Source organism: Carassius auratus, chromosome 22, assembly GCF_003368295.1.
Source record: "Carassius auratus strain Wakin chromosome 22, ASM336829v1, whole genome shotgun sequence".
In the NCBI taxonomy this organism is placed as follows: Eukaryota; Metazoa; Chordata; class Actinopteri; order Cypriniformes; family Cyprinidae; genus Carassius; species Carassius auratus.
The window spans coordinates 7,950,132-7,976,518 of NC_039264.1; the positions used below are offsets into that span (position 1 = coordinate 7,950,132).

The following is a 26,387-nucleotide window of genomic DNA, read 5'->3' on the forward strand; positions in this document are numbered from 1 at the left end:
TTTCTAACGGGTTTAAACAACTCAGAACGTCTTCCTTATTTGAGTTAAATTTGTGAAGCCGTAAACCTCCATGTTTACACACTCTTTGAGCTTGCATTATTAGTTCTTTGGCTTCACTGGTTGAGGGAACACTGGTTAACCCATCGTCCACATAAAAGTTCTTCTCAATGAATGCTGAGGCTGAAGGATAGTTAACCTTGTGCTGCTGTGCCAGGTACTTTAGGCCGAAATTAGCACACCCAGGTGAAGACGTGGCACCAAAGAGGTGGACTGCCATGCGATATTCTTGAGGCTCTTTCTCCAAGTCTCCACCCTCCCACCATAAGAATCTCAGGTAATTGCGTTCATCAGGTGGGACGAGAAACTGGTGAAACATCTTCTCTATGTCACAGGTAACTGCAACTGGCTCCTTTCTGAAACGGCACAGCACTCCCACCAAGGAATTGGTTAGATCAGGCCCAGTCAGAAGTGTGTCATTTAATGATATACCACGAAACTTTGCTGAACAATCGAATACCACCCTCAGCTTGTTGGGTTTCTGAGGGTGGTACACCCCATGGTGTGGGATGTACCACACTGTCTCTCCACTTAGTATAGCTGGAGCTTGTTCTGCATCACCTTTGATAATCATCTCTTCCATGAAAGCCTTGTAGTGATCATAATACTGTTTATTGGACTTGAGCCGTTTCTTTAGGTGTTGTAATCGAGCAGTTGCTAGCCCTTTGTTGTTGGGTAGTGAGGGTCGGCTGCTGCACTTAAATGGGAGAGGAAGCTCGTAATGTCCATTATCCTTCTGATGAATATTGGCACTGAGGTGCTGTATGAAACGAACATCCTCTTGTGACACACATTTATCCTCATAAGCCTTTTCATTGAAATCTGACTCAAGAATTTTCAGGATATCATTGGCCGAAGGGACAGGTATTTCCTTTACTGCAACACGGTGGACAAAACTTTGATTTCCTTGTCGGTCAAGGTGTGGATTAGACAGGCCTATAATACTCCACCCAAGCACAGTTCTTTGCGCGAAAGGCTCATTTTCACCACCTATAATTGCTTCCAAGGGAGCTAGAGCAGATGGGCAGTCAAATCCAATTAAAAGTCCGACTTCACAGTTCAAAAGTGGTGACAGCTGACTTGCTAAGTGTCTGAGGTGACTCCACTGAAGCGCTGTGTGCTTGGTGGGAATATACGACTTGTCCACTGGAATGAAGTCTCTTGTGTATGCTTGCTGTAGTGGTATAGAACTTGCAGATTGTAGTCCTCTTACTTTAAGTCCACAGACTCTCTTACTGGCAGTGATCGTGTCAGCAGCTGTCATGGTGCTGAGCCTCAATTGCACAGGTTGTGAGACAACATTCAAACTTTCAAGAAGATCTTCCAAGATGAAACTTGAGTCGCTCTGGGTGTCAAGTAGAGCATAAGTTAGTACTTCTCTTTGGGGTTCGTCCACTGTAGAGATGAAAACTGGTACAATGCTGGAAGTAGCAGGAGAACATTGAGTGAGTGCGTGTGTCATGACTTTATGAACTTCCTCACTTGCTTGAACATTCGTAGATGCTCCTTTAGGGTCCTTTGAAGGAGCTTTATCCCTTTCTTCATGTAAGCAGGTAGGATGACTTCGACCACACGTACCACATGTATGTCTTCTTCTACAGTCTTTACTCATGTGTCCCTTTCTGAGACATCCGAAACAGAGGTGGGTTTCGTGAATGAAGGCTTTCTTTTCTTCAATAGTCTTTCCAGCAAATGTAGAGCATTGAGCAATGTGATGTTTTTCATCTTTGCAGAAAAGGCACGATGTCTTTGGCTTAGAGCTGTACGTCTCTGGTCTTTTTGAGCTTAAGTCCTTCACCTGAACCTTTGTACTGAGAGCCTTAGCACGCTTGGGGAACCTTTCATCTGTGTTCCTTTGATTCACAAATAGTGCAGAGGTTATAGGGTTACAAGCTATTTTTGCTTCCTTTGCAGAAATTCTGTGAAGCATTTGAAACTTGGATAGTCACCTGATGTGTCTAGCTCTTCCACCACGATTCGGTTCCACTTTCTCACAATCCATTCGGGGAGTTTCTTTAACAGCTTGTGGTTTTCTTCAGAATCATTTAGGATGACTAATCCTTTTACGTGAGGAATTGCCTCGACACAACCTTGTAGGAAATCTGTGAAGTCTCGTAATGCCAGTGGGTCATTTGCTCCAATTTTGGGCCATCTCATCAGCTTGTCTCGAAACGCTCTTTGGATGGCGAACGAGTTCCCGTACCTTTCCTGTAACACTTTCCAGGCACCTTGATACGCATCCTCAGAATTTCTGTAGAAATATCCCTCCACCGCTTTGCGAGCTTCCCCAGCAAGGTAATTCTTCAGATAGAACATTTTTTCACCAGAAGGAAGAGGTTTTCGATCAATGAGGGCCATGAATGACATCTTCCAATCTATGAATTTTAAAGGGTCACCAACAAAGACAGTGGGTTCTGGAACAGGCAGCCGATGTGTGCTTAGTGAGTTTACTATTGCTTGAGCTAGATTTGCAGTTTCCTGAGGTGATGTAACTCCATATCCTTCACATGATGCTTGCTGAGGTAGGAACGACTGTGCTTCCGGGTTCAGTTGAGATGTAAGCTCTGTCCTTTGCCAGCCAGTTTGAATGCTAGGGCCTTCGTCATCTTCACAGCGATGAAGCTTGCCTTCCAAATCGTTATACACTTTTACACGAGCTGCTGCTACTTTAACTTCTTTGTCAACTTGTAGCTGTTGTAGCCGTTTCTTTTCCTCAACTAGCCTTAACTGCATTTCAGCCTCCTTCTGCTTTATCTCCGCTAACATTCTCAATTCACAAAGCTTCCAGTCATGCTCCATCTTATCAAGCTTAGCTTGTTGATTGTGAATTTCTTGTAAAGCTTTAGCTTGTTCCAGTTTCGCTGCAAATTCTGCCTGTGCATCAGCACGCTTACTTGAGACTTTAGAAGTCTTGGATTGGTTATCGGATCCCAGTGATGACTCTGAAACGACTGTGTTTGTTACTGTACATCCAAAGACGGATCCATATTCATCCTTATTCAGCACTTGCCTTACTCTTTCCTTCACAAGTTCTTCATTGTAACTTTCATTAAATGTTTCCAGTCGTTTACTGACAAGATCAGTGATCTCTGCAGTTAGTGCAGCGCAGGCATCCATACGTTTAACAATGTCTGGAGTAGTAGTGTGGTTACGCAGAATTGCTTCATAACGCTGATAGACTGAATCATGTCTGCCTTGAATGTCCTGCTGTATTTGATCCAGGTCTTCACGTGTACAGAATGTTTTCAAATTTGATCTAGCCTCTCTTGCAGCCTGCTTCCAGGACTCATATGTCTTATGGAAGGACTTTTCCTGTTTCTTTGCTTCTAGCTCATGCATCTCTCGACCTTTCTCTGTTAAGCTTCTTTCACGTGAGCTTGCTCTGAGCTGTTGCACTGGTGGGTTACTTATTTCTTCAGCTGGAAGTGGTATCTCCTCAACTGGTTCAACTTCCTTTTCAGGTGGGTTTTCCATGGCCTCTTTAATGTTGTTTACTTCTTTAAACTGGGCAACTTAAGCTATAAGTGATACCATTTCCATCAGACCTCTAAAATGTAAGCACTCAAAATATTAGCAAGGAGAATCAACACAAATGCACAACTGTAAACACTTTTAACATTTAAATATTTCCCTTGTAATAGATCAGAAATGTCAGTTTACAAACAGTAATAAAGTTAACTGTACTCTTTGTGTATGACTTTTTAAATGTCCAAGATAAATCTTCAACAATCAACGTTCAAATTTAACACACAAGTTTTTATAGTCTTTAAATAATCAAGCAAACTTGAATATTTTCTCGTGATTTGACTTATTCAATTTAAATGTCTCTTGTAGTTTTATCCTTCAATTTAATAGTCCAAAAAATATTCTCCTTTTCATTTGAACATGTCAACTTACAGAGTTCCAATGAATGGATGCAGCTCACGTGGGAATACGATTTAACTCACAGTCTCGATCTCATCTGTAGTGTTAAACGGTGCCTTGTTACCACCTTGCGATCTTTCCCTTTAAGCAGTTATAATGACGTCACGATCCGCTGTGACTGCGCAAACGTCCGCAGCGCCGTGCTGATTGATCCTCGTGCGGCGTTGTGATGAACTCTCTCGAACAGGGCAGCAGCGAAGTAATGCAGAGTCCCGATAAGCGTCGAGTTTCACTGTAGCAGCCCCTTGGCGTCGACAAACGAGACAGAGAGTTTCGACGGGTGCTTAATCTTCTTTATTTCGCTCGCTTTGAGCGCCATTAACCGTGACTTCGAGAAACGTTGTGTTGTAGCACCGTGAAACTACATAAAGAAACAATATACTCATAAATAAAAAACTTATGTACAAATGACAGATTACTTAAACAAATACACATTTACAGATACCCAAAAGGCAAATAAATTATTACATACATGAGAAATTAACCAAAAGAGCAACAAATAACACGTGCCATACGAAATTATATATTACTTTAAAATACAACATGCAAAACACACAATAAAGACACATACCTCGCTCCGCTTGCCAAAGGGTACTAGATGAACCAAAACGTAAAGTGCATCCACCTTTTACAATATATATATATCAAACTTTTGTAAACGCCATGTGAGAACCACAATGTGCTCCTCGTCCGCACCTTTCTTCTACCTGCGTTACAGCTTACGTTACGTAGAGAGCGTGCGTGCGCACACACAACACATTTAAAGTGACACACACACATACATATTTTTGCGGTCATTTACACAGTTTTTTATATCGACTATGCCTTCCATTAGTTTTTCAAATTGGTGTGTTTCACCGGGCACTTCTTGCAAGTTCACACACCTATTTAATGTTATTTTTAGTGATCTCCGACTGGTGATGTCCGGTGTGAATAACAATCTTACTTTATTTATGTTTAGCATTAGCCAGCACTTTTAAATTTGCCAAGATGTCAGGCGCTCTGGCTCCTGGTAAACATTTGACTATGGTGGCTGGTGTCTCTATATTCACGTTCCGTACAATAGAATCACCAATTACTAGAGCACTTTCATCAGGTTTCTCAGTGGGTGCATCACTGAGTGGGGAGAACCTGTTTAATGTTTTGATCGGAACAGAAGAGCGGTGTTTTGACCCACGACTACGCTGCCTCACCGTCACCCAGTTGCCCTGCTGCAGGGGCTCTGCTGGAACCGGACAATGTACAGGAGTCCCTGAGCTAGACGCATCCAAAGCCGTATCTAGAGCGCTAACATTCTTACTGTCCTCAATTAAAGTTTGGATGTGTGTCTCTAATTCTGAAATCTTCTCTGTCAGCCTAACTATTTCCCTGCATTTATCACATGTGAATCCCTCATCAGCGAGAGAGATAGATAAACTGTACATGTGACAAGAGGTGAAATAACGATAGCAGGCGAAGCCATTACTCACCGTGCTTGATGAAATAATCTTACCACAGTTGTTTGATGAACTTGTTAAAAACTGGAGCGAGAGAGAGGAGGGGAGAAAAGAAAACAGAGATAGGTTCGAATGAAAACGCTAATGAAAAGCTAACGAGTGCTAATGCAATGCAGGTGTACTGCACTCATGGATATAAAATAAAAGTGAACTATCAAAATTAATCTGATAAGACTGATCGATAATATCAGAAATATGGTGTGAATTAAGTTATATTTTATCACTTAAAAAAACAGAGAGTGATAGTAAGATAAAGATTCTAGAGGAGAAAAAACAGCTACACGGAGCTACAATTAGCTACAGCAAGCATGTGTGTGTGTGTGTGTGTGTTTACATAACTTGAATAAAATAACATTCTAACCCACATGCAAAGTACCAGTACCAACACATAATGTAAAGCTGAAAAGGTCCTGAAAAGGTCAAATACATTTACATGAAACCAAAAGAATATCATATAACTATGGAACTTCAGAATAAAAACAATATTTGTCATTGTTGATGACAGAATAGAACATTTTTTTTTTTTATCCAGTGAAACTTACATTTCATTCAAGATGATCATTTTATAAGTTCCCCCTTTGAAAGAACTTTGATGATTTTAGAGCAAACATAAATGATGTTATCACACCTGTTGTTCACAACCATTTATCACCAAGGGACAGTCACATTATTTTTAGAGGGAACCTCAGCTGTATCAGAAAATCGTTCCCTATCTGTCGGTCACTACGAGTTATGTTGTGAAGACATATCGGGAGGTGGTCTCACTTGGGAGCCCAATCATCCCTGAGTTTAAGAGAAAACGCCATTGAGAATTGGCTAGTGGACAATCCTGATATGTCGTCATTACATAACATCTCTGTTTCCTCCAAGGAATGAGGGTTACGTACGTAACTGAGACATTATGTCATGATAACTCTCAGAGAAATTAGCATGGTAATATATGGCAAAGTTAATTCGGTCTTGCCGTAACAGATCTGCTACGTTGCATGCTGCTGTGAGCATGTAAGAAATACTGCTGCTGCACATATAATGGTGAATGGTTTCTGAAGCATGCTGAAAACTGGTACTGAAAACTGGTACAGCAAATACACAAATAAAGTTTGAGTGCAAGACCACAAAATAGGCATACCAGAAGTTAAGACTTTCCTCTATAAGTGGCAAATACAACCAGCCTGACCCAAACACTCTATCCCAACATGACCAACAACTGGAGCCAAACACTCCCTCCAAACATGACCACCAACCTGAACCAATCACTCAATCCCAGCATGACTACTTGATCCAGACAGGCTGTCAAGATTTTAAACAATTAAACACTGTAAGGCTCCAATACTATGACCAACATCAATGTCAATAATATATCATTAAGAACTTTTTCATGTTTAAAATTATGTGAAACTTGCTTTTAAAGGATGATTTTTTTTTTTTCAGTTTAATTTGACTTCATGTTTATTGCAGGAGATTACTGGCATATTTCTCCACTCCACCCTACTCTAATCCATTGCACAACGTTCCTGCTATTTCCTCTTAAAATAATTTAGTTTGAAGTCAGATGTTAACATTGGAAATGGCCTCTCTTGAGACAGCAATGTAAGAGAACACTCCGGTTACTGAGCAAACTAATTTGTGCTAATAAATCTACTGCTTTAGTGGATCAAATTACAAGTGTATAACAAATGCAATATTCATTTCACTGGCTCTTGTTCCATCACAAGCAACAGTCATTTACTCAGTCTTTTTCCAAGAAAAACCTCATTTACATAGGCAAAATAATTGTTGGCCTAGTCAAATAAACTGCACAGCCAAGTTCATCAGGGAAAAGAAAAATACTATAAGCAGACATTTATAGAAATAAGGAAATTAAATATGTGTATTTGTTTAGGTGATTATTGATTAGCAGACTGTTGTAGGTGAAACCTATAAAATAAATAAAATAAAACACATAATGACGGCCTGTTAGTTTCCATGCCAGTATAGATGCAAGCCTAGTGCACTTCCTCGTTTTTTTTTTTTTTTTTTTTTTTTTTTTTTGAGTAAGCAATTTGTGAACATTTACATTTATTTTACATCCACTCTCACAGTTTTTTTTTTTTTTTTTAATGATAGCCTAGTGTTATCTAGAAACAGATATCATGTTGCACACTATTTGTGTGTTTTCAGGTTGTCGTTAATATAACAAAATGCTAAATGTCTGTTAATCTTGATAAGTCTGTAAGATTAGAAAGAAAAATGAATTAAAAAAACATGCCAGGTGTTGTTTTTTCGGCTCCCATCAGGAAGGAAATGGGGAGGAGAAACAGGATCATGTGATTTTTATGTAAAGTAGAACATCTCTCCCAGGAGCAATTTACATTCAAACCCCCTCAAAAGAAAGCAGAAAGAATAGAGACGTGTTTGAAATGAAGATGATGCTTTCGTACCAGAGTCTGTCACTTTTACTGGGTAAGTCAATCATACAATCTGTTTAATATATTGATTATATGATCTATACAATGTGTATCTAGCTTTATTTTTTCAGACACAAAACTAAATGAGTTGTTCTTGATTAACCAGTTTTTCCCAATCTGTTTTTACCCATGGCACAGTTTTGATAAGTGAAAAAAATCCCACAGGACACCACTAAGCAATAAAATATAACACAATTCTTATATTAATTGCTTCAAATTACATATAAAAACCGGCTATTATATTAAAAGTAATATTCCTATTTAATGTGAAACATGAGTTTGAGTCACATAGGAACACAAGGTCACATGCATCTTTATGTCGTTGGTGATGATAAAACAAATTAACAAATCATTGCTGTCTGGCATTAGACATCCTCCACCTGGGCTATACTTTACTGTACTTTCATGTAGCTCAAATAGTAGTGCATGGTGCTAACAACTGCTAGATCATGGGTTTGATTTCCAGGGAAACATCCAGAGTACATCCAGAAACGTAGCAAAGAGATCAGTTAAATAATCCATGTGACATTTTACAGAGCTACGTGAATACTTTTTGTACGCAAAAAAAAAAATAAAATAAATAAAAATAAAAATAAAAAATAACAACAAATATTCAACAATTGATCTCCTCCCTAATTTCCCCTTCATAACTCTCCTCCTCCACCTTAGCGCCATTTTGGGGAGTGTCCTTTGAACAAGGACGTGTGCCACATCGTTTACACATTGATCTGAATGAAAACACAGAACAGCAGATAATGTTTAGGTTCAGTAGATACTCTCCAAATTGGCACAAGGTTGGCGCAGAGGAGATGAATTGTTAAATAATGACGTTTTCAAACAAGAGAGTTTTCAAGAGAGATTTAAAAAATGATAAAGATGAAGCTGCTCTAAGGGGTGCTGGTAGACTCTTTCACAATCTAGGGCCCATCACCAAGAAAGCTCTACCTCCTCTGCATTTCAGCCTTGTAGAGGGAACCATAAGTAGGTTTTGATTACTAGAGCTTAAATCTCTGGAAGGGTTGTAAGGATGCAGCAATTCTGATAGGTAACGCGGAACAAGATATGTGCAAACATTTATAGACAAATAAAATAATTTTTACATTTATCCTAGAGTGCAGGAAACCAATGAAGAGCTCACAGAAAGGGGGGGGGGGGCTAAAACATATTTGCTGCCTTTTTTTTAAAGAAATTTGGCTGCTGCCTTTTGGATCAATTGTAAACAAGCTACTTGGGACTTTGAGATGCCATAATAAAAAGATTTGCAAAAGTCCAATTGAGATGTGGTGAATGCATAAACAGCTGTCTCAAGAGGTTTTTCAGGCAGGCAATGCTTAATTTAAGAGACTAAGCAGAGCTGAAAAAAGCTAGAGGCAACAACCGAGGAGACTTGTTTCTCAAGAGTGAGCTGACTGTCTAAGAAAACATCCCAAAATAATTGAACATACAAGAGATTAAACATTAACCCCCAGAACTATCAGCTTGGAAATACATGTCAATTAAGACTCTTTATAAGTTTTTTTTAAAAAAGCAAACAGTGATAATCATGTAGATGTGGAAGTGAGATGTCTATCCTGTAGCCTGATTATGAAGATGAGTGTCTCTCAGTGAGGTCCAAACAGAAGACGACAACCAGAAGGTGCACAGTAATATGCTCATGCTCATAAGGGGAGGGAGGGTTGCAAGCCGTTTGAGCATGCTTACCGAGCAGTGGTGCCACGTATATATGTCCGTGTCTAATAGGAAAGTGGTAGTGATTGGTGCAATGACAGCTGACCGCGTCAGCTGGTCGCAGCCTATGCCTCCATGGCCTGACTGAACTAACGCTGCACTTGATGTTATACAAAGTTTAGTGGTTAGATTTAAAATTGTCAGATGGACCAAAAACAATGACCTCAATCTTTGAGTCATTTAAGGTTAAAAAGTTAATGGCTAGCCAATGCTTTACCTCATCGAGACATGTAAATAGGGAATCGATAGCTGAAGGATTATTTATTTTAATAGGCAGATACATCTGTGTATCATCGGCATAAAAATGGAAGGACACACCATGCTTTCTCAGAATCGAACCTAAGGGAAGTATGTAGAGGGAGAAAAGTAGAAGTGCTAAAATAGATCCCTGAGGAAGTCCACAATTGAGATGGGCAGCAGAAGAGGTAAATTGCCAATTTTTACTGAAAAGTATCAACCTTTTAATTAGGAATTAAACCAATTCAAGACGGAGCCTTTTAGCCCAACAAAAGATTCTAATCAAGACATTAGCAACTGATGATCTATAGTGTCAAAGGCAGCAGTCAGTTATAAAAGGATTAAAATTGTCACCTGTATCAGTAGCAGCTAGTATGTCATCTAACACTCTCAGCAGAGCTGACTTAGTGTTATGGGAAGGCTTAGAGCCACTCTTAAAGAATTTTGAGATCTGGTTAGTACTTAGAAAAAATTGTAGTTGACACAACACTATCTTGTCCAGTGCCTTAGAGATAAAAGGGACAACAGAAAATTTACAGTACAAAACAGACAGGTCTAAGGAAGGCTTCTTGAGCACAGGAGTAAAAGAGGCCAATTTCGGCATGCAGGAACCGAACCAATTGATAACGATTTATTAAACAGGGAAAAGATAGTGCCAACTGACTCCATTAACAATTTAAAATACTGGGGGTGAATTACGTCCTGAGGACAGAAAGAAGTTTTGAGGGAATTAATAATTTTAGTGAGAAATTGCAAAGAAATGGGATCAAAGGACTCATGAAGATGATGACTGGGAAACATGATAATAAGCCTAAAGTTTTGTTTTCTGTAAATGCTCTTTTAAATCCAACTGTCAATTGTTTACTAAATTTGAGTCAAGTAAGTGGTTACCACCTGATATCTTAAATTTACAATCTTTTCAGAAAAGAAGCACAAGAATCTTTCACACAGTTCATTTAAGGAATTTAGTAAACAATTGACAGATGGATTTACCGAAAACAAAACTTTAGGCTTATTTAGATTTTTTTAAATCAGACTAGAGAAATATGCTGCCTTTGTAGACTTAGCAGCAGTCTGGTAGGACCAAAGAGCAGACTTATACACCTTGTGTAAAGACTGAAGTCTATCCTTTTTCCATTTTCGCTCCGTTTTCCTGCACGCCTGTCTTAAAGAATGAATTATGGGAGTTAGCCACCTTTCAGATTTAGGTGTTAGTTTAAGAACTTTAAGAGGAGGAGTTCTATTTAAAATGTCCATGCATACATTATTTAGCATCTCAAGATGTTGGTCGACATTCAGATCAGAAAGTGAAGCGTCCAAGGACAATTTTGAGCTCAGTTTCTTTAAAAAGCATGTTAAAATCCAGGTGAAACCGAGAGGTATAAGACAGAGACAGCTTAACAACATCACACGGAGAAGGTAGATTTGGCAGTGACAAAGAAAATAAAATAGGTTTGTGGTTGGAGATCACTGCATCAGAAAGCTAAAGCTCAGAGACAGAAAGCCTACAAGTGAGCACTAGGTCCAAAGTGTGCCTTTGTTGATGGGTGGGCTCATTTATCCACTGTGTAATACTAAAATATTCAATAAGACTTAAAAACTCCTTAGAAAGACATGGGCAACAAACATTAATATTAAGATCACCAACTAAGATAAAACGGCCATAATTTGTAGTAATATACTCCATTAACTTCGTAAGTTCAATAATAAAATCTTTAACCAGATGTGGAGGGAGATACAACACAACTAACAGAATCAGGACCATTCCACTCACAACTTAATAGCTGAGCTTGAAAACTAGAGAACATTTTTGCATAAATTTTCTGACAGCGAGAGAAAAAAGCATTTTTTTAAACTGCCGCCCCCTCTACCATTTTGCCGTGGAGAGTAAAAAAAAAAAAAAACGAGCAATCATTTGGAACCAGTATGGAAAAAAGGACTCAAATCTACTACCTGAGTCCAAGATTCAGTGATAAACATAAAATCCAACTTATGAGAGGATAAAAAATAGTTCAGCTGGAAGGTCTTATTTGCCAGCCAACAAGTGTTTATCAGAGCCAATTAGCTTGAACCGCTCCATTGTAAAGGTGGGGAGCTGCATGAAACACTACAAGCTGTAAGTGTTTGTCCAAACTAAATTGGTTTTGCGAGAGAACATAATATTTTATATTTATCTTATTTTTTACCACCTACTCCATGCACACACACACACACACACACACACACACACACACACACACATATATATATATATATATATATATATATATATATATATATATATATAAATATATATATATATATATATATGTATATATATTAGGGCTTGTAATTAAACGTGTTAATTGGATTAATTAATTATGAAGAAAAATAACGCGTTAAAATTATTAACGCAATTAACGCACTTGCCCCGCCCAAGACTTATGTGGATCATCTGCCATTTCATAAAGTTAATGACTAATATGAGGCAGGGCAAAAACTTACTGCGTGATGGAGCCTAGAGAATATCCCTAAAATTCAAGATATGGGGCAAAATGCCCTGTTTGAAATTTTGTCTCATATTTACATCACATAGCTAAGAAATATCACATGAGTTGTAGGCTAAGTGCAATATTACACAAGTGCAAATGTGATACTCATCGTGTACAATAGTTCAATAAGAAGTTAATATTGTGTTATTTTAGACACAATGTTGTCTGTTTTGCTAAATTTTGCCAACCAAAATACAAATCAGAACAGCAGCATTTCATTTCTTTATCCACGTTTTGAACGAATTGGGTGAACCATTTTGTGCATTGAACCACTGGCCATAGTCGCGTAGGATTTGAAGTGGTGCTGCACAGACCGATCAGTGTATGACATCAGAGGTGAAAATACTGTGAAATTACAAACGGCATTGGATTTAAGAGCATAACAATTGAAGGTTAATGAAACGTTAGCCAATAAAGCATTTATTTTAAACAGTGGAACTTAAAGTTGTGAACTAAAATATTATTTCAACCATACAGCATGTGAATAAATAAAATGCATACTTTTCATAACATTTCATTATTCGTAAAATGCATAACGTTTCTGGTGTTTGGATTTGTACTTCAATATAATGAGCTCCAAGTTTAAGAATAACCCTATCTCCCTCTCTCTCTATTTAACAGCATTAGCTCAATGAAATATGTCTTCCTTCTGTTAGAATGAATATTTTCCTGCCTTGCTAAATGTTGGGCTCATGGTCAATAAGTTGTATTCACCTCAATCTGATTCAAGTCTAACCGCAGACAGTGAAGCTGCATCACTGAGCGTGAGTCCCGCGTGCTCTGAGGCGGGAACAGAGGATCACTGGTCTTAAATTGCTTGGTCTTAAAGCCTTTCGCAAAAATCTACTATCACAAATAACAATGATTTTCATAAAATACTGATACATTATCAATTGATAATTTGTCATTATCATTATGGTCTTGTGAAAATTATAATATGGGCTGCGAGAAAATAATGAATACAAAGAGTAGTGCTGCTGAGTACAGGCATGTTTCAACTCGATAACACACCGTTCCTCAGAGCCAAAACACAGACCGAGTTCAGTTCAGCTGGAGGGGGTTGGGTGTTTTGGGGGGTAGTTATGTATGGCTTGTGGGGGTCGAGATAAAGGTGTGAATCTCTTGCTCTTTCATATGGACAGTGTCTTATGAATCTTGACACTAGACTAAAAAAGGGTCTGCCCCCAAGTAAGATTTTTCTAGTTCTAGTTGTACATTTGTTATATTCAACTAATCAGAGATTTATATTAAATTTACATAATCAAATCTTAATATATTCCCCGCTCAAAAGCACATGCATAAATTTTGCAACATAGCACATTGTTTTTTGACATTTTAATTATTTATTAATAAACAAACGTTTTCATGTCGGCTGCAAGATGAAATTCACAGTGCTGGCTCCGTTCCAAGCGTGCTCCATCACGAGTAATTCATGCCAACAGCCCATAATATAACTGCATATTCAGCAAGAATTCATGTTAAACATATTTAGCTATATAGCTTGATCAGAAGGCTACAATTACTGCAATAGTCGAGCGGGATGTTACAGGCTATAAGAGTTTGTCTGTTTATTTTACTGATTATTTTCGTGTTAAAGCATGATTTAAACAGATAAAGCATATTCACACGCAATCGCTTTCGCAATAATGCATTCAAACAAATGTAATCTTACAGTGCTACTACATTATCAGTAGGCTATCTGGTTTTGAAGAAACGCGTGGATCGGAGGGATTATTGCGCGGAGGGGAAGTTGTTTCGACTCACAGACTCTGCTGCCGAGTGAGTGAGATGTTTCACCCGACGAAATGAAGATGACCACGGCAGCATAAGCATAGCATATCCACCAAATATATATATATATATATAATTTCTAAATACTGTGTTTCTCATTTCAAGGTTTTTTCTCAGTTCAAACGAAGGCAGGACGTGAAGGTGAGATGTCAATCAAATGCTATTACATCTTTTGTCAGTCAGTTTGTGCTGCTTACAATGTAAATATTACATAAATCTCATTAACTTAAATAGCACAGAAAGACAAATTGCAGTTTATTATTTATTTTATTAAGTATGATTGATGGCAGTTTGAAAATTGTATTCATGAAATGCATATTTATTTTAACTTAAACTGGCATGTATCCTTTGGAAATTATAATGCTGATTTGATGCTAAAGATTCTTTCTTTTAAGAAGTAAGCTTTTCCATTAAACATATTCCAGTGAACATAGCAACTTGGGGCACACCTGTTCAGTCGACGTTAGCTTTCAACTGGTATCCCTCAAACGCTCTGGATGGGTTGAGCTCTACCTGCACTCATACAACTGTACAGAGTGACCCGTGGTGGAAGCTGGACCTGATGAAGACGTACAGCGTTAACAGAGTGACCATCACTAACAGACTGGACTGCTGTAGCAGCAGGATTAACGGGGCAGAGATTCGGATTGGAAACGATTCTTTAGATGTTTCAAACAATTCAATGTGAGTCTCTTTGACATTCGTATATTTTTTTTCTTTATTTTTTATTTTTTCATATATTCACTATCTATATACAAAACATTAAAATAGTGTAATAAAACAAAATCAAATATCTACAGAAATCAGCAAGTTTACTGGAACTGCCTAAAGGAATTCAAAATCAAATCCTCAAGAAAAAATAATACCTTTTTTATATAAAAAATTCCTTTTTTTTATTCTTTACATGCTTCAATAAAAATAATACTGTAAATTTGCTGTTAAGTGAGTCAGATATTGATTCAAACCTATCACTCTCATAAGTGTCATTTCTTCCTGAATCGGACTAAATGGATCATAAGAGTAATTTGTTCATCGGTCGTGCTGTATGCTTATTGTGTTGCATCCAGTGCATGAGGACAACCCAATAAAAATACATTCGATCACATATTTGGTACAGACTCTAAACTCGGATAAATTATTGTTTAACAATTTCTTTTTTTAAATGGCAGCATTCAGAGGACGAGTCTGGACTTCACAGAATGTGTGATCACAGAATGAAATACCTCCACCTATAATACCCATGTTACCACATTCCCTGCGTTGTATTACATTGAAATATAATAATGTACAGATCAAACACTGAGGAAAACATATCGCTGATAACACATGTACATCACAGAGACATCTATTTGCCATTTGCTTTCATATCTGCAATACGTTTTCTTTTGAACGTTTGCTTTGTCTGCAATATGTCTGTAGGACATTTCCTATCAGTTGTCAAACAGAGGTTTATGAGATGCCTTTAAGTGATTTAAAATGTAATTAAAACTGACATCTTACAGATGTACATGTGCCATCTGGAATATAGGTCAAGTGCTAAGGCTATGGTCACAAGACCATTTGTAACATTACAAAATTCAACAACACCATTTCCCTCTGAAGTGTCTCACAGGAAAGATGGATACAGACAACACAACTTTGTTTTCTATGTGTAATAATGAAAAATAAAAATGTGCATAATTGTACAAATAATTGTACATTAAGCGGCAATAGAGGCATCATACTAATAATAAGCAACAAACACAGGAGCTACTCACTCTTTCATCTTTCTCCAGATGTGCTGCAATTCCTACTATTCCAGCAGGAGCTACCTACAGCTACTCGTGTTCTGGGATGGAGGGACGTTACGTTATTGTGGATATTCCTGGAGCTTCACAGATTCTGACTCTCTGTGAAGTGGGAGTCTATGTGATTTTTCCAGGTAATCCAAAGCTACTTAACAACCTAGTCTAAACTCTTTCAAGGGTTTCATTAGGCTTTTTTAATGTTGTTCTCATTTCATTACAGCACTTTTTGATATAGTTCACTCTAGTGAGATTCAAAGACTTATTTTATACTCAGACGGTGCTCACATATAATTATGAATGGCAGAAAGCAAAATGCACAATTTGGCAGAATAAGGCCCGTCTTCTAAATAAAAAGATCGAATAGGCTGTTGGTAAAATTGTCATTATAAGCTCTGGTTGCCATTGAAAGAGTTTGTTCTGATAAAGGACGGTACATCTGGAAATCCTGTATAATCACATTGACGATTTCAACAATGTCCTTATTACATTTCTTAGTCACACTGTTGTATCTGGAGGATCAGAAAGCTCTCGGATTTCATCAAAAATATCTTAATTTGTGTTCCGAAAGATGAATGAAGGTCTTACAGGTTTGGAACAACATGAGGGTAATTAATTGACTAATTTTCATTTTTGGAGAATCTAACTATTAAAGTATTTTTTTAATTGTTTTTATTTAATTTTTGACTGATCAAATGCAGAGTTTTGTGAAGTGTAGAGTAACACATATTGTTTGCCGTTCTTACAATCACAAGTGCAGAGATGGAATTATGTTTACAAACAGTGTCCTCTGGTTTTTGCTTATAACTGGCATTGAAACGACGACAGACAAAGATGTGCTTTGTTCCATTTCAGAATCAGAATCAGAATCAGAAAGAGCTTTATTGCCAAGTATGCTTGTGCATACAAGGGATTTGTTTAAGTGGCATAGGCTTCCAGTACACAGAGACAACAACACACAGACACAAAAAAAAAATAAAAAAAATATATATATATAAAAAAATAGGATAGGAGTGAATAAGATGCAGGGATGTACTAGGATGGAGGGGTAACATATAAATATAAGGATATTGCAATTTGCACAAGTTCATGAGGTATATTGCCTGGGTGAAAAAACTGTTCTTGTGCCTGACTGTTCTGGTATTTGCAGCTCTGAGGCGCCGGCCAGATGGCAAAAGTTAAAAGATGGGGTGACTTGGATGTGAGGGATCCAGAGTGATTTTCTGAGCCCTTTTCCTCACTCTGGATGTATACAGTTCTTGAAGGGTGGGCAGGGGAGCACCAATAATCCTTTCGGCAGACCGAACAGTTCTCTGTAGTCTTCTGATGTCTGATTTTGTTGCTGAACCAAACCAGACAGTTATTGAAGTACACAGTATAGACTCAATGACGGCTGAGTAGAACTGTTTCAGCAGCTCCTGTGGCAGGTTTAACTTCCTCAGCTGGCGAAGGAAATACAACCTTTGAACCTTTGGGCCTTTTTCACAATGGAGTCAATGTGATTGTAACACCTTCAGGTCCTGAGAAAAGGTGGTTCCCAGGAATCTGAATGACTCCACTGCAGTCACAGTGCTGTTCATGATGGTGAGTGGGGGGAGTGCAGGAGGGTTTCTTCTAAAGTCCACGATCATCTCCACTGTTTTGAGCGTGTTCAGTTCCAGGTTGTTGAGACTGCACCAGACAGCCAGCCGCTCAACCTCTTGTCTGTAAGCAGACTCATCACCATCCTGGATGAGGCCGATGACTGTTGTGTCATCTGCAAACTTCAGGAGCTTGACAGAGGGGTCTTTAGAGGTGCAGTCGTTGGTGTACAGGGAGAAGAGCAGCGGGGAGAGAACACATCCCTGAGGGGCACCAGTGTTGGTGGACCAGCTGTTTGATGTGAATTTCCCCAGTCTCACTAACTGTTGCCTATCTGTCAGAAAGCTGGTGATCCACTGACAGATAGAGCTAGGAACAGAGAGCTGGGTCAGTTTGGTCTGAAGGGCTGTTGGGATGATGGTGTTGAAAGCCGAACTAAAGTCCACAAACAGAATCCTCACATAAGTCCCTGTTTTGTCCAGATGTTGATTGCATCATCCACGGACCTGTTTGCTCGGTAAGCAAACTGCAGGGGGTCCAGTAAGGGTCCAGTGATGTCCTTCAGATAAGCCAGAACCAGTTTTTCAAATGATTTCATGACGACAGACATTAGAGCCACAGGTCTGTAGTCATTAAGTCCTGTTATCTTGGGTTTCTTTGGAATGGGGATTATGGTGGAGCGTTTGAAGCAGGAAGGCACTTCACACAACTCCAGCGATCTGTTGAAGATCTGTGAAAAGATGGGGGCCAGCTGGTCAGCACAGATTTTCAGACAGGCTGGTTTCACACTGGATTCTAAAGCAGTGCTGAAGAAAGTGCCTGTTGTGTTTTCACACTGCCAGCGTCATGAGCAGCTTAGCACTCTGATATGTTCGAATCTCACAGTTGGTTCCAATCGATCGGCTTGGTAATCGGAATTCTGCAGAATCTGACTCAGACTCGAAGTGATGGTAAAACTGACAACATTATTAAATGTTCTTTTAATAGCTTTGGAAGCTGAAGCTGAGATGAAGCTGAGATGTTTGACCAATCACAATGCAGCTGAACAATCAGAGCACCCAGAGCTTTTCATAGCAGGGTCTTTGTTGAAATCAACATGTTTTAGGAAGACTGGGCATAGAGGAGCTACAATACTGAAGAAAAAACAAAAAAAACAAAACAAACATGAAACATTTGAACATTAAAGCATACTAACCTCTTCTACAATTACACCCAATAAACAAAATAATAAGATCTGAAAATAGTATCATATGACCCCTTTAAAGGCTGGAATAGCGAGCAGTCATAGCTTGCAATTTCAGGTAGACAGCACGTGGTCGTGGATGCCTGAAATAACTGCTCAGGGGAAAAAAATAATCCTTGAAAAGGACATTGTGAATCCTTGACTAGTTCAAACAGATCTTACATAAATTCAATCCTAGATTGATGAAAAGCTCCTCAAACACGTTCAAAGAGTATAAAATATGCTGACTAAAACTATTTCTTGACACTATGACATCTTCCAGGTAATTTGGCGACAGGAAGAACCGTCACACAGTCATCAACCATTAGCACCTGGTTTGCTCAACAAGCTATTGATTTCAATCCAGGTTTCGTCCAGCCATCATCATCGTGTTCCTCAACCACTGCTCAGACTAACCCATGGTGGAGGGTAGATCTGCGTTATATTTACAGAGTAAGTAGAGTTGTCATCACAAACAGACTTGACTGCTGTCCAGAACGAATAGATGGAACGGAGATTCGCATCGGGAATTCTTTAGAGAACAACGGCAACAACAATCCCATGTGAGACCCTCTTTCAGTGGCTTTAATATCCATGAAAATTTCTAAAAACACATATGAAGAAAGTGTAAAAGTCTTAATGAGGTTTTCTCCATCTCTCTTTAGATGTGCTGTGATCTCTAGCATTCCAGCTGGTGTTTCCTCCACCTACACCTGTAATGATATGGAGGGTCGATACGTGAATCTGTTCATTCCTGGAGATTCAAGGTTTCTTACTCTGTGTGAGGTGGAGGTCTATGGAGAAGGTGTGATCAAACTAGGATATTTAGTGTTTTTGAAAACTTTTAATGGCTTCATTTATTTTATTTTTTTAATGCAATTTTTTATTTAAAAAAATTACATTTCAAGAGTTGCATGCTCTCAACAGTCAGTAATTCACCAAATAAAATGCATTTATTTTTGACACTAAACCATGTTCATCCACATCGGGGACATGCACAGATATTTTGAGGGGCAGGTTCTCAAGTTGAAAAAAATGGCACTTCTCATATTTATTTATTTTTTGTATATTTCTTTCTAAACAAATGTTAAATATATTAGGGGTGTGCTATATTGACAAAATATATATCTCAATACCCTATTAAAAAGTAATATATTTAAAATACATGTATTGCACAATAAGTATAGTTTAAATATATTAACATATGTGCTGACAGATCAATCGAGACTTACTGATATATATATATATATATATATATATATATATATATATATATATATATATATATATATGTATATATATATATATATATACATATATATATATATATATATATATATATATATATATATACACATTACACCTTACACCTTAAACATTAGACAACCTCCCATTGTGTCCATTTAATTTGAAGAGATGCATTTGCATTATATTTCTGTAGATATTTTAGTCACAATGCATTTTATGGTTTCATTATTTGCAATTAGGAAGGTTTTTTTTTTTTTGTTTGTTTGTTTTTTTGTCCATGGATGTTCATGTACTCTTTCAGGTCCAGTGCTGAAGAAGACCTTTCTGAAGATGAAACTGAAGTCCAGTTCGAGTCTGTCTGAAACTGAAACGAGAGTTCAGCTCCTGTCACAGGTGAGAAAGGAAAACATACAGAAATCTAAGTGCACTGATAGCAGTTTTAAGAGATCTGGTGATTTCAGCTTCAGTCTGCTCTGGTGGAACGAGGGTTTTCTGACATGACGCTGGAATGGTCTCAACCGCCTGAAAAGGAAGTGATACGAAAGGAACCTTCACCAGGTGAGTTTGCTTATAAAAACACTTGAAAACCTGACAGGAAAGTTGATTTTTCAAGTAAAATTGAAATTCTAGTAATAATTCTGCTTATATTACAAATAAAATAGACAATGATGTTTTATGATGTAATGAATTGTTTTATTTACAGCTCAATGCGCTCTAAGAAAGAGATGATGATGATGATGATGATGATGATGATGATGATGATGATGATGATGGGGAAACCCAAACTTTGCTTCGATGTTTTTCATTTACCTCCTGGAATATTCTCTAGTCCTCAATGCTGGCCACAATAAAGTTCTGTGTGAATATTTTAACTACTAGTTCCTGAAACTGAATTTTGAAACATGCAAAATTAATTATGTAAAGCTGCTTTAAATTTATATTTTATAAAGTGCAAGTACTCAACAGTGTATTGGTATTGTTATTTATGCATAATTTATATACTTTTATATGTTTTTATAATTTTATAATATTTTATTTTAGTGAAGATCATTTTTATTTTAAGTATTATTATTATAATAATTATTATTATTATTCATTTACATCATTAACATACCTGTGTAGATGATTTTTAGAAAGAACTACATTATTTACTGCAGTTGACTTTTTCAGTTTACTTTACTATAATTTATTTTCCTGTGACGTTCTGAAATTAAATGCAGTTCTCAATATTACAGTTTTTCTTAACCAATGACACATTTCTCCAAACTCAGGTTACTGTTCTCAAAGCAGTGGAACACCATGTTTGTCTTAAACAGGTTATAAGTTTTTCATCAAGTTTATACAAATTACAAATCATGCAAATATATAGTTTAGTCATGAATCTCATTGTGCAGGCTGATGGGTTAACGAGAGACTGTAAATTTGTTGCAGCTCGGCAAAGGGTGGTATGATGGATGAAAGTTAAAACTAATGTACACAACTAATAAAAAAAAACTAAGAAGAAACATAGTATTTCAATGAAAAAAAAAAAAAAAAAAAAAAAAAAAACATAAAATCTGAAGTGTCATGCAGTGAAATTTTCACTAGCAAAAACGTACTCGGTTATGAACGTAACCTCGGTTCCCTGAGATACGGAACGAGTACTGCGTATGGGGAAATGCTCCTTCTTTTTTTTTTCGATACTGCCTTTTTTTCAATAACGCAGTGCAATAGCACTGCCATTGGTTTAATCTTTTAAACTTTTTTAAACCAATGTTTAAAAATGTTTAAACCAATGAGTAGTCATGTTTTATTATCCCCAAAACCTACTTGGACACTTGGCAGGGGATGGCCTGGCTTGCGTGACAAGACGCTGGATAGTGTCATGTGGCAGGCCGCTGATCAGGGGCCCGAACACTGACGAGTGTGGAAGAGGAAAAACGCTCTCTTTTTGAAAATGTGAAATATTTATTGTGTTTGAATTAATAATGGCTCTTAGCGTGGGCGCAACAACAGTGCACCTAGGTCACAGAGCAGGCAGGCGAGAGAGCTTTTAGACTGGTCTGGCCGCGGCAGGACTTTGCCCCTTCCTCTTTCTTCCCCAATGATCAGGAAGATTTTGAGGGTGTCGGATCCAGCACAAACCTTGGCCGGGGGCCCTGACGTCTCAGCGGTTTAGTGCACTTAGCAGGGCGAGCTTGCTGATGCTGCTCCTTAGGGGGTGCCACCTGGGTGGTAGAAGGGGCAGGCTTGCTCTTATACTGAGTTGCCGCAGTCCTGGGGCAACTCGAGGCAGGGGCAGAGCTGGAGCGTTTGGGCAGAAAGTGTTAAGGAATAAAAGGAAAAAAGGAAAACAAGTTAAGAATTACAGCTCTTTAATATGTAGTGAAGAAAAACCCTTTCACAACATCCAGCCAAGAGAAGAAGAAAGGAGGCAGACGTGTCTCTGTCAAAGTCTACGATCAAGACATGACTTCACAAGAACAAATACAGAGGGTACACCACAAGGTGCAAACAAAGCCTGATTATACTTTGCCGGAAAATGTCTAAAAAAGCTAGATCACTTCTGGAAAGACATTTTTTGGATGGCTGAAATTAGGATAAACCTATACCAGAATGACGGGAAGAAAAAAACTTATAAAGAAAGCTTGTAACCAGGCTTATAACGTGAAACGGATCATAGTTGATCATTAGCACTTGTTGCCTATTCAAGCATTTTAAACCATTTCTGAACTTGTGCGCACTCATTCAAAGCACACACTGAGAGCAGCGTTTCTGACGAGGCGCTTACACAGAATTGATTCCTCTTTCGTGTATCCTTGCTTCTGAATGAACACATACACACAAAATTATCTCATAATAATTGTTTCTGAAAATATTCACGTGAACACAGCCACATGCGGCAAAGTTGATTGGATGATGATGCATAATACAAATGTGACTGTATATAAAAAATGGTTGTAATTCCTAAGCATTTTATGTTAGATTTTTGTTCAACCCCTTGAATTAGAGCTTTTTAATTCAGTTTGGTGGCATAAAGAGCCACAGTTATGGTAACTGTGAAAGTGTCCAATTATATTTGGAGCTATATATATCTACCACAGTGCTGTAAAAGACAGATCTCTAGTTGTCAGAAGAGTTTGTTAGCAGTTCTTGCTGCTTAAGGTGGCACAAACATATTTTAAGTTTAAAGCAGTACCCCTGATACCAATCAAATGCTCTAACCGCCAAAGAAGAACATTGTGATCAATTGTATCAAAGACAGCTCTAAGATCGAGAAGCAACAGAACTGTATTTTTACCACTATCAACTGCAAGTAAAATTTCATTAAATTCTTTAAGCAATGCAGACTCAGTACTACTCAGTACAGAGAAACCAGAGTGGAGAGGCTCTGTTAACTTAGATTAACTGTTCAAAATTAGATTAATTGAGAGTATACAACTTTTTCTAAAAGTGTTGATAAAAACAAAAGCTTAGAGACAGGTAATCAAATCTGAAAATGACTTTGACCTAGCTGATTTTTTAGCATTCTAAAAGTAAGTCAAACACTCTTTAAAAAACTCATAAGACACAGTTAAAGAATCATGTTTCCATTTCCTCTCAACTTCGCATCAAGCCTGTCTAATAGAGCGAGCATTATCGTACAACCAATAATAGGATTTCTGATTGGGTAATTTCAATTTGAAAGGTGCAAAAGAATCTAAAATATTAGAACAGGATGAATAAAAAAGAGAAGTCAGTTCATCAGGCCTAGTGGAGGACTCAACAGCATTCAAAATGGAAACTTCAACATCATTAGCACGATAAATTTCACTAAACTGAGACATTTGAGAGTAATGGCCCACATGCTCTTTCACTACTCTAGAGTTCACAACATGAACATCGTCCATGTTTAGATTCTCTATAGCAACACCATGCACATAAAGTGTGACCTTGGATATGGGTTACTCCATTTATATGTTGCATAAAACAAAAAAACTCCAAACTGTTACAAAATTCAGCAACCAAGGGTCAACCTGGGCACACATGTATGTTAAAATCACCCAATAATAACAGCTGATCATATGATGGCATAATACAGATGAAGAATTCAGAAAACTTCTGTATAAAGCACTGTCAAAATTAGGTTGCCAATAAATAGATTTGGATAGATTTGGATAAATAGATAAAAAGATTTGGAAAAGGTGCAGCTGCAAGGATGTTAACCAGAGCAAAGAAATTTGACCATGTCACCCCCATCTTAACATCGCTTCATTGGCTCCCAGTCCATTTCAGGATTCAGTCTAAAATTATTGTTATTTTTTTAAGCTCTTAATGATCAATCCCCCTCTTATTTAAAAGTAATAAATATCTTATCCCACATTCATCTAGTAGATCCTTAAGGTCTGCTGATCCGTATCTTTTATATGTCCCTTGATCATGGTTAAAAACCAAGAACGACAGAGCTTTTTCAGTTGCTGCCCCTCGCTAATGGAATCATATGCCACTGGATATCCGCCTTCCACCTTTTATTATCATGTTTATAAAAAGGCTGAAAACATATCTTTTCTCCCAGGCGTTTGAATCTAATCTTAGTACTGTATTTTATAGTATTGTTTTTCATGTAGTTTTATTCTTATTTTATTTATATTTATTATAATTTTTTTATATACTCTGTTCAGCACTTTGGTCAGCTATGTTGTGTTTAAATGTGCTATATAAATAAAATTTACTTACTCAAGTGAGTGCACTAGAGCAGTCAGGTTGGTCGCTCCCTGCCAGTCATCCACTTCAGGGCACCGAACTGTCTCCTCTAGTGACAACAGAGGCCAGTCTCGAGAGACTTGTTCCCTTAGTTGATTTTCTGGCAGAGTGGAAACTTCTGCCAAATGTCTCAAAATGGGTCCTGAAGATTGTAGAAAGAGGATACAGAATCCAGTTTGGTTCTCGTCTGCCTCGTTTCAACAGGATTATTCCCAATGTAGTGGGCCCCGAGCAGCCTCTGGAAATGAAACAAGAAGCAGACCCACTCTTGAGGAAAGGGGCCATTGAATGTGTTCCTCCTCTCAACCAATGGCTTTGGTTCAAGATGCTCACGCAAGCAGCTGGTATCTCAAATCAAGTCCAAGGACTTGTTTGTTATGATAGGTTTCAAGGATCATACTTCCATGTATCCATTCTTCTTCAACACTGGAAGTTCCTAAGGTTTGCTTTCGGAAGCGGAGTATACCAATATAAGGTTCTTCACTTTGGTCTGTCACTCTCAACCCGCATTTTCACCAAGTGTGTGGATGCTGCTGATCTCCATTGTGACTCCAGGGCATCCGCATACTAAATTACACAGACAATTGGTTGATGCTAGCTCAATCGGAGCAGATGGCAGCTCAGCATTGAGATGTCGTCCTTGCCCATATGAAAGAGCTGGGTTTAAGACTAAACACTAAGAAAAGTGTGCTTTCTCCACTACAGAGAACCAATTATCTGGGTGTGGGATTCGACCATGATGCAGGCACGTCTCCTGCTCATATTGATTCAATCCTCATGGCAGTCAAGAGAGTTAGAAAAGGCCAGTCACTCACTGTCAAACAGTTTCAAAGACAGTTGGGTCTGATGGCAGCAGCGTCCAATGTAATTCCTTTTTGCCTGCTGTACATGAGACCCTTGCAGTGCTGACTCAGGACCAAGGGATTTCCCAGAGGGGAAATCTGTTTCACATGATCAAGGTCACGTGGCGATGCTTACATGCCTTGGACATGTGGAAAAAATGTTGGTTCCTGGCTCAAGGCCTATTGGTGGGGGCTCCTTGTGGTTGCATAACACTAACGACGGATGCTTCTCTCACGGGCTCAGGGGCGGTCATGACTAGTCGCTCTGCCAAGGGTCTGTGGGAATGCCATCATCTCACGTGGCACATAAACTGCCTGGATATGCTGGCCATGTTTCGAGCTATGAGACAATTCCTTTCAGACCTGGTGGGACATCATGTGCTTGGCCTCACAGTCAACACATCGGTGGTCTCCGACATCAACTGACAAGGGGGTATGCATTCGTGCCCCCTTTACAGGCTGGCTTGCCGGATCCCACTGTGGGCTCAGGGGAAGCTCCTCTCACTAAGAGCAGTCTACATCCCAGGTTACCTCAATCAGGGGACAGTCATCCAGACAATAAACAAAGCATGAGGCCCATGGACGTGGATTCTACCCCAATGTGGTGGATCTCCTTTGGAAGGAGTTCAGCCAGTCAGAAATTGATTTATCATTGAGTAGGCAACATATTAATAATGAATAATTGATCTGTAGTCAAATTCACTGCACCATCACTAACTTTACTATGAAGAGAAAAAAAATCCTGTGTAGCGCTAATGAAACTACTGCTTAAGTAGA

At 38.3% G+C, this 26,387-nt stretch overlaps 1 protein-coding gene across 1 annotated transcript; it reads left to right on the plus strand.

Annotated features, from left to right (window-relative positions):
* The first annotated feature begins 7,876 nt into the window (after positions 1 to 7,876).
* Positions 7,877 to 26,036, plus strand: LOC113040801 (uncharacterized). Its single transcript, XM_026199051.1, has 11 exons — positions 7,877 to 7,919; positions 14,317 to 14,352; positions 14,637 to 14,895; positions 15,987 to 16,132; positions 19,082 to 19,361; positions 19,464 to 19,603; positions 20,348 to 20,439; positions 20,508 to 20,604; positions 22,412 to 22,521; positions 24,917 to 25,112; positions 25,972 to 26,036. The coding sequence occupies exons 1-11, from the start codon at positions 7,877 to 7,879 to the stop codon at positions 26,034 to 26,036; spliced, it is 1,464 nt and encodes a 487-aa protein (XP_026054836.1).
* Positions 26,037 to 26,387: the final 351 nt, after the last annotated feature.